The sequence below is a fragment of the Oncorhynchus nerka genome, linkage group LG20 (assembly GCF_034236695.1).
Source record: "Oncorhynchus nerka isolate Pitt River linkage group LG20, Oner_Uvic_2.0, whole genome shotgun sequence".
Lineage (NCBI taxonomy): Eukaryota > Metazoa > Chordata > Actinopteri > Salmoniformes > Salmonidae > Oncorhynchus > Oncorhynchus nerka.
Genome location: NC_088415.1, coordinates 82,248,270 through 82,257,641, shown reverse-complemented (window position 1 = coordinate 82,257,641; position 9,372 = coordinate 82,248,270). Strand labels below are relative to the sequence as shown.

Here is a 9,372-nt window from a genome sequence, read left to right as displayed (position 1 = left end):
AGATCATTTAAAGGAAAACTCCACCTTAAAACTATCTTTTGGTATTTGCTTCATTCGTCCATTGTTGATATAGTCCCAAAATGTTTTGCATGTCAGCAAATCAAGTTTAAGATATCTAACTTTCAGAAAACAGAAGCACAGCCGGTATGATGCATTTTGCATCATATGACGTAAAATGCATCATACTGGCTGTATTTCTGTATTTTGAAAGTGGGGGGAATTTTCCATTGGGGTGTCAGGACAGAGAAGAGATTTGACTGGGCAGAGCTGGAGCTCGGTTTGGGGTGTAGGGTTTGAGCATAGCCTGAAGGTAGGGAGAGGCAGTTCTTCTTGCTGATCCATAGGCAAGTACCATGGTCTTGTAGTGGATGTGAGCTTCAACTGGAAGCCAGTGGAGTGTGCGGCGGAGCGGGGTGATATGGGAAACTTCAGAAAGTTGAACACCAGGCAGGCTGCGGCGTTCTGGATAAGTTGCAGGGGTATGATGGCACAAGAAGGGAGCCCAGCCAAGTCCAGACGGGAGATGACAAGTGGATTAGGACCTGCTCTGCTTCCTGTGTGGGGTAGGGTCACACTGGATGGATGTTGTAGAGGATGACCCTGCAGGAGCAAGTCACTGCTTTGACGTTTGCAGAGAATGTTTGCAGAGAAGGGTGTTGTCCAGGGTCACGCCAAGGTTATTTTCACTCTGGGAGGGGGTTACACCGTGGAGTTGTCAACCGTGATGGAGAGGTCTTGGAGCGGGAGGAAGATCAGCTCCGTCTTGACGAGGTTGAGCTTGAGGTGGTGGGCCGACATCCAAGCTGAGATATCTGCCAGGCACGCAGAGATGTGTGTCACCAACTGGGTGTCAGAAGGGAGGAAGGAGAAAAGGAGCTGAGTGTCATCTGTATAGCAGTGATAGGAGAGATCATGTAAGGATATGACGACGCAGAGTGACTTTGTGTATAGAGAGAAGAGGAGAGGGCCTAGAAGCGAGCCCTAGGGGACACAAGTAGGGAGAGCACGTGGTGCAGACACAGATCCTTTCCTAGTCACCTGGTAGGAGCGGTCTGCCAGGCAGGATCCAATCCAAGAGTGTGCAGAGCCTGAGACACCCAGCCCCTGAGAGGGTGCAGAGAAGGAGGAGGAGTTATTTAATATACACTACATGGCCAAAAGTCAAACATCTCATTTCAAAATCATGGGCATTAATATGGATTTGGTCCTCCCTTTGCTGCTATAACAGCCTCCACTCTTCTGGGAAGGCTTTCCACTAGAAGTTGGAACATTGCTGTGGGGACTTACTTCCATTCAGCCACAAGAGCACTAGTGAGGTCAGGCATTGATGTTGGGCGATTAGGATTGGCTCACAGTCGGCGTTCCAACTCATCCCAAAGGTGTTCGATGGGGTTGAGGTCAGGGCTCTGTACAGGCCAGTCAAGTTCTTCCACACCAATCTCTACAAACCATTTATGTATGGACCTCGCTTTGTGCACAGGGGCATTGTCATGCTGAATCAGGTAAGGGCCTTCCACAAACTGTTGCCACAAAGTTGGAAGCACAGAATCATCTAGAATGTAATTGTATGCTGTAGTGTTAAGATTTACCTTTACTGGAACTAAGGGGCCTAGCCCGAACCGTGAAAAACAGCCCCAGACCACTATTCCTCCTCCACCAAACTTTACCGTTGGCACTATGCATTAGGGGCAGATAGTGTTATCCTGGCATCTGCCAAACCCAGATTTATCCATCGGACTGCCAGATGATGAAGTGTGATTCATCATACCAGAGAACTCGTTTCCACTTCTCCAGAGTACAATGGTGGCGAGCTTTTCACCACTCCAGCCGACGCTTGGCATTGCGCATGTTGATTTTACACTTGTGTGCGGCTGCTCGGCCATTGAAACCCATTTCATGAAGCTCACAACGAACACTTCTTGTGCTGACGTTGCTTCCAGAGGTGGTTTGGAATTTGGTAGTGAGTGTTGCAACCAAAGACGGACAGAATTTGTATGCGCTTCAGCAATCGGCGGTCCCGTTCTGTGACCTTGTGTGGCCTACCACTTTGCAGCTAAGCCGTTGCTGCTCTTAGACACTTCACAGCAGCACTTATAGTTGACCGGGGCAGCTCTAGCAGGGCAGACATTTGATGAACTGGCTTATTGAAAAGGTGGGATCCTATGATGGTGCCACATTGAAAGTCACTGAGCTCTTCAGTTCGGGCCATTCTGCTGCCAATGCTTGTCTATTGAGATTGCATGGCTGTGTGCTTGATTTTATACACCTGTCAGTAACGGGTGTGGCAGAAATAGCAAAATCCACAAACTTGAAGGGATGTCCACATACTTACCATGTGTACATAGTGTACATACCATGCAGTGTACTCTTCAAAGAGGTTGGGGGAAATTTGTTCCACCATTTAGGTGCAAGGACAAAGAAGAGCTTTGACTGGGCTGAGCGGGAGCTGCCCTCCCGCAGGGTTGGGAGGGCCAAGAGACCAGAGGTAGTGGAACGGAGTGCTCGGGTTGGGATGTCTTGAAGTCTGTCTGGTTAGGGTCAAGAAGATCGTTCTGAGAGCGATAGCGAGAGAGTTGGTCAGAAACAGCACACTCAAGTGTTGTGGTCACCCTAATTCCACATTTGGAAACATTTCTACTGCAACATGTTAAAAAGAATTCACGTGAGGAGAATAACATTATTTAAACCCCACATTTTAATCTGCAATTCTACATGTGAAAGTGATATTTTCACACGTGGAGTTTTGTTATAATGGAAATGACAAATTAGATTTTCACATGTGGAATTACAAGTTCATGTGAAAAAATATATAAAAACATCTAATTTGCAGTTTCACGTGAAAATCTCACTTTCACATGGGGAATTGTGAACATTTTTAACATGTGAAACCTCAAATGTTACATGTGAAACTGCAATTCACGTGAGGTGAACACGTATTATTCTTTAATAAATGTGAAAATATGGTTTCATGTGTGAAATTGAAGCTCCACATGTGTAAACAGCTATTTTACATGTGTTTTTTTAATGAGCCTGCTGTTCCTATAGTACTCTCTGAGCATTCCTTGTGCATGCAGTGGCCATGCATTCCTACGTCACTGACTGGCTGCTTTGCACGTGTGGGAGGTATGTCAAACAGGAGGGGGGAGGAGGGGAGAGAAAACGTGAAGGCAGGAGTGGAGGGGGTAGTGGAATTTGAGGAGAGGCACATGTAATCAGTAGACCAGGCAGCTGAGGGGGAAGTCTGCTTGGGAACTGGGAGAAAGGTCATGTTTACTACTAAGCAAGGAGCTCTCTTTTGTTCCGGGCAGGTCAGACTAGGGCACAAGACTAACTCTTTATCTTTCTTAGGTTTACAACTACTGATAACCCCATTTCACAATAAGGCCCCTATATTTGCAAACATTCAGCATTCACAGACCTGGAGAGCTGGGTGATTCTGCAACTTCGGGCACTTTGGCCCGGGAAGCTTTCAGAAATTAAAATGTATTGAAATACCATTTTACCAGTATTATGATCGTCTTTGATTTGTCTAGAAATAATATCTGATAATGGATGCGATCAAATGTGTATATTTTTCTCATTTTTCTCAGACAGCCATAGACAAATGTAATTTCCATCACATCATTAAACATTGTTGTTGAAAATGAAATTATCATACAATTATTTTATAACACATTTCTTATACATTTGTACATTAACTTGCATTGAATATTATTTTAAGTGCTTTTTAAGATTTTCCTAAAATTAATAATTCAACACAACGCCTGAATGTATAAACTTGCCTTTGTGGCAGCTGAATTTTTTATTTATCATAAAAAAATAAGATATTTCCACCCAACCTTTTTGTGAGATTATGATAACAACCATATGATTTCCCTATGTAAAACAAATCAATCAATTTAAATTATACATAATATACTAATTTACCTAAAAATATGGGTGTGGTGGAAATGACAAGGTGTGGTGGAAATGACAAGGTGTGGTGGAAATGACAAGGTGTGGTGGAAATGACAAGGTGTGGTGGAAATGACAAGGTGTGGTGGAAATGACAAGGTGTGGTGGAAATGACAAGGTGTGGTGGAAATGACATCTATGTAAAATTAAAACAATATTTTATTGCAAACATTTTGAACAACAACCATTGAAGAACATTTAATTAATGTAAGAAAAAGTAAGATTCCAAATTTGGCCAGAGCTCAATGAAGTAGGCCAGTGTTTTTGAGAGATGAGCCCAGATTGCAGAGGGGTCATCCGTATAGAAGAACTCAGTGAGCAAAGTGAAACGGTATCATTTGTGGTATGTCCAACACAGGTGTGGAGGGTCACCTGCATGTGAGAATCACTAAAGTGAACTGCCTGGATTTCACTGGTGTATTTACACAGGTAGTTTTCTCAGTGGCACAACTTTGGTTTTAGAAGTGGGGAGGAAATAAATATTATAATTTGTTTTATCCAGTCGGATAAACACTCTAAACAGCCTACCCGACCGCTCGGAGGTGTCTGCATTGTGCTAAAGCACACCGTTGCCTAATTTTGTATCACATTCAAATTATAAAACTGGAGGGGACTAAAATGCAATTTCAGAATGTGAGGGGGACATGTCCCCCCGTCCCCAGTGAAAGTTGCGCCCCTGAGTTCTATGCAAAGTCAATATGCACGATGATCTCCTCTTTCTGCAGATTCCCTTTTAATTCTCTCAGTTTGGAATATTGGTGTGGAATGTTGTACATGTGTTTCCCCAACTTCTCTTTCAATCCTTTGGAGAAGTCCTCCAGTAGAATCTGCAGTGTGACACACACCTTTTCTTATACTGTCAAATGTACAGTGAACTTCTCCATGTTTCCCTCTTTGTTTTTCCTTCTCTCTCTCTTCAGCTTAGTTTTTCCACTCAAACCACAATGTCTGCTCACCAGTATCAAAGTCAGATGTTTATGCTCTTTGCCTTGGCAAAGGGAGAACTCTGTCTACATGCACTCTTTCTTCAGGTTCTCACAGCACAAAGACTCAATAAGGTTGTCATTGTTGGTGCAGCTGATCACTTTGTGATACTGTAGTTTGTCCACCAGGTACTGGAGGTTGGTGTGGGTTTTGCAGAGGCATGTGTCCCTATCCTGGACTGTTGGCTTGGCAACCCTAAAATATGTCTTTAAAATAATTCATAGTAGGATATTTTAATCTCTGAATATTCCCTCTTAAAATCCTGATAAAGGTTCTGAATATTCCCTCTTAAAATCCTGATAAAGGTTCTGAATATTCCCTCTTAAAATCCTGATAAAGGCTCTGAATGGTTCCCTCTTAAAATCCTGATAAAGGCTCTGAATGGTTCCATTCAACAAGCGCTTCTGCTTTTTTTTTCTTGTTCCTCATTAGTGTGTCCTTTTCCCCTGTTGTTGCTCTACTGTTGACATCACGTTCATAGAATCTAGTGATTTTCTCTTCGGTGTCTGTGCTAATTATGTTACACTGCTTTTTTCCTGGAGTATTGAAGACTAGTTATCCTGTTTCCATTTTCCCTCATTGCTTTTGCTGAAAATCCTAATTCTCTGTTTGCAGCTTTGACCAGGCCATACTTTCTCAGGATGTTTCCTCTGAGCATTTTTGAAGCCACTTGTTTGTCCTTGGCACTGCGCATTTTTTTATACTTTTGTTTTAACTCTGCAATGATGGCATTTTGAAACAACAAACCCTTCTCAAGTTCTTTGGAGTTCCCTTCATATTCTGTTTTGTCTTTGTCTTTGGGAAATCTTGTCTATCCATTTTCTTCATCAGTTGATCATATCTTTTATTGTATTTCTCAGTTTTCTGTTAAGCTTTATTTGACATTTGTCATGCAAAGATATGTATGTTTTTGAGCGACCTCTTCCAACCTTTTTCCTTCCAGCAAGTATTAGACTTTTCATTCCTGTTGCAGACCATGAGGAAGGGGTATCAGGGCATGCATCAGGGGCAGGTAAGTTAGGGGCAGGTATGATGGCCTCATGTTCTGGCTGCAAGTTAAAATATATTTTAAAAATCAAAATTCTACCGCAAATTAAAGAAATTGTAGCCTGTTTGGAAACGACTAACAATAAAATGTGCCCTCAGTGGTGGAAATGACACCACTACCAAAGGACATGTATATTTTGTGTAAATAGCAATATAAAGGGCATACTCACAATAAATATTGATATAGATTGTATTTAATTGACTCTTTCTCTAGGAGATAACATTACATAATGTGTAATTATGTTGTTTTCTCATAGAAAAACATAGTAGAAGCTCATAAGTCTGAGTCAGGGACAAGGGCAAAACAGTGAAATTGAGGTATAAAATCTGAAAGGTAGTTAAAATACTTGATAGAGAGGTGTTGAACAAAAATATGGGGTGAATGTAGTGTGAACTTAACATATAAAAAATAAAAACATGTTTTTTAAAATAAAATCCCAAAATTGACCCTGAGGACATCGAAGTTCCCGTAGTTGCAGAATTAACCAGCTACAATGAAGAAGCCAATGATAGGGAACCCAGATAGGGAACCCAGATAGGGAAACTAGATGTATCCTGATTCCTGAACATCTGACCTAGTTATTAAGTGGAAGGTAAACATGTTATGCAATTATATCCCTACAGAACAATATTATAAAAACAGTCATATTTGACTACTTCTGCTTGGACCCACCAAACCCCCACTTCAATACACACAAGTGTGAATTCCCTCAGTAGAAAACAAGTGGAGTTGTCAGAGGCAGAGAGGACTTTTGCCCCATAGCTCACAAACAAGTTCTATGTTGGCTGCTGGCCGACATAACAGTTTGAAGTTCAAAGCTTTGGAGATATGAAACTGGAGGCTCTTGTTCTAGTTGAATGAGTCATTTATAAATAGGATATTTGTGCCAGCGAAGGGGAAAGGCCAAAGCCCTGTTAGAACACAGACCTTGATGACGTGTACTGATACTGACTATCTGAGGTACGGAGACTGGACAAAAGAGTTTGTGAACCGTGTTGTGTTTTTGTCTTTATTTTGATCTCTCTCTCTCTCTAGGTGAGTTCTGGCTTGGTCTTGAGAAGATACGCGCTGTGGCCAAAGATGCAGACTACATCCTCAACGTCATGTTCTCCGACTGGAGGGGTGATTCTGAGACCAACCAGTACCCCATCCGTCTGAGCGGGGAGGAGAGCCACTATGCCCTCCATATCCAAAAGACCTCGAACAGCAGCCTGGAGGGCACCCTGGCTACCGAGGCCTCCGGCCTGCACTTCTCCATCCACAGCCAAGACAATGACCAGAACAATGACATCAGCTGTGCCAAACACCTCTCTGGTACGTCTCCTCTTTTTCAAAGCTCAAAGTTACTATTTTGCTGAATTCTATCTAAGATGTATTTAGTCTAAGATTTAAGATTTATTTAGTCTAAGGTTTATCTCTCTATGACTCAAATTGGGAATGTAGCAGCAATGCCAATCTAACCAGCGCTCTTGTTTGCGCTCTTTCTCCAGGTGGCTGGTGGTTCAGCAACTGTGGACGTTCCAACCTGAACGGCCGTTACTTCATGAGCCCTCCTCCCAAGCAGAGGCATCAGAGGAAGCAGGGGGTCTTCTGGAAGACCTGGCGTAGCCACTACTATCCCCTGAAGACCACCGTCATGATGATCGCCCCCGCTGTGATGGAGAACAAGTCATAGAGGAAAGACGCTCAGCATTCTGACACATTTTCTCCTCTTGAACTGAAACACTGTTAGAGGTGGTTAGCCGATGACTTGGGTTGCTACCCAGTCAGTCCTGGCTTCACCCAGTGAGACTTCCAACAAAGACAAGGACATTATAAAAAACTAAATAACTCATACTTTTCAAAAGTCTTAGAGTCTCTCAGCTAGAGACAAAACCAAACAATGTTTAAAAAATTAAGAAGTACATGAACATGTGAATCTAGCAGTGGAAAGTTAGCAAGAGTGTTTCACCAAAGCTGTGGTATGAGCTCACTCTTAATCACTGTTTAAAGCAACGCTCAGCCTTGGGACTAATGAATGGAACAGAATGAGGTGAGTTCAAACATGTTTTGTGTCGCAAGAAACCAAGCATTTTCCACATGCTAAGACCCATCTGATGGAGGTTTCTGAATGGTAAGAGCTCTCCCAGAGGTTGAATACTGCCCTCGTTGGCTCGAACCAGCCAATAAAAATCATTTAAAGAAAAATACTTTCACTGTCTGATCTCTTATTAAACACACTGATGCAGCGAGAGAAACAATTCAGAAGTAGGCCAAAGGCCAAAATGGAGTAACATTCAAATGAACATAGCAGCCAACTCGAAGAAAAAAAACGGTAAAATTAACATAGTATTCAACTCAAAAACAGTCAAATTAACATCCCAGTGGACACAAACTGGTTTAATCAACTTTTGTTTCAACTTAGTTCTCAACGTATAGTGACATGGAATCTACGTGGAAAATACATTGGATTTGAAAAAGTCATCAACTGTTGTTTTTAGGGTGAAATTACAACGACAGTATTATCTTTTCACGGTAACCAAATTTAAACCAAGCCAAACCTTGTATAAAATATGTTGAATTTGTACCTTTAAAACAGATCCTCAGAACTTTAATGTTATATCCACTAATCCAAAATAAAAACTATAGGCTGGACAGCACCTCCTACTGGGTGATTGATCTATAGCTACCCTTCAGTCTCCCACCCAGGGTTTTAACCAAGCCCTGCCTAGCTATGATATTTCTCACTGACTATTACCAATGTGCTATTGTGAGAATGACTGTTAAAATCTCCACTTAAAAATGAAATAGATTCACTGTTGCCATCGAAGTCATTCAAAAAGGGTAGGTTTAACCGAGTAAATGAAACGTGACTATACTATATCACTCATATATTTAGGATTTGCAAATTCATCCATGCTGAGTTGAGTTTGTTTGTGAAAGCAACCAAATATCAACATTTGAAGTATATGTATCTTCTGCTTGGATAGTTCCATTTTTGCCACTGACTAAGTCTGGCTTTAATTCCAGTTTGTCTATAAATTAATAATTAATATGTTGGATTCACATCTCCATCTCAACCAAAGATCTAAATTAAAGATTAGGACTAAATCAAATCAAACTTTATTTGAAGTGCTTTTAAAGTTTGATTTGATTTAGTCCTATTCTTTAACTTAGATTTTTGGTTGAGATGGAGACGTGAATGCCACATATCAATTATTAATTTGATTGATAGACTTTTTGGGGAAAAAAACTATTTTCACTTTGTCATTATGGGATATTGTGTGTAGATTGATGAGGAAAAAATGTAATTTAATCCTTTTTAGAATAAGGCTGTAACGTAACAAAATGTAGAAAAAGTTCAGGGGTCTGAATACTTTCCAAATGCACCGTGTGTCTGTTTGAAG

The 9,372-nt window shown here is 41.4% G+C and overlaps 1 protein-coding gene across 1 annotated transcript; it reads left to right on the top strand.

Moving 5' to 3' along the window:
- Nucleotides 1–5,405: 5,405 nt before the first annotated feature.
- On the top strand, nucleotides 5,406–8,175 carry LOC115103256 (angiopoietin-related protein 4-like). The gene is made up of 3 exons (XM_029624077.2): nucleotides 5,406–5,950; nucleotides 7,022–7,300; nucleotides 7,477–8,175. Exons 1-3 carry the CDS (start codon nucleotides 5,839–5,841, stop codon nucleotides 7,659–7,661), a joined length of 576 nt encoding a protein of 191 aa, XP_029479937.1. The 5' UTR covers nucleotides 5,406–5,838; the 3' UTR covers nucleotides 7,662–8,175.
- Nucleotides 8,176–9,372: the final 1,197 nt, after the last annotated feature.

Coding starts and splice junctions, on each gene's coding strand:
- LOC115103256 (XM_029624077.2), top strand. CDS start 5,839: ATGTATGTTTTTGAGCGACCTCTTCCAACCTTTTTCCTTCCAGCAAGT. Junction 5,951..7,021: donor AGGGCATGCATCAGGGGCAG/GTAAGTTAGGGG, acceptor CTCTCTCTCTAG/GTGAGTTCTGGCTTGGTCTT. Junction 7,301..7,476: donor CTGTGCCAAACACCTCTCTG/GTACGTCTCCTC, acceptor CTCTTTCTCCAG/GTGGCTGGTGGTTCAGCAAC.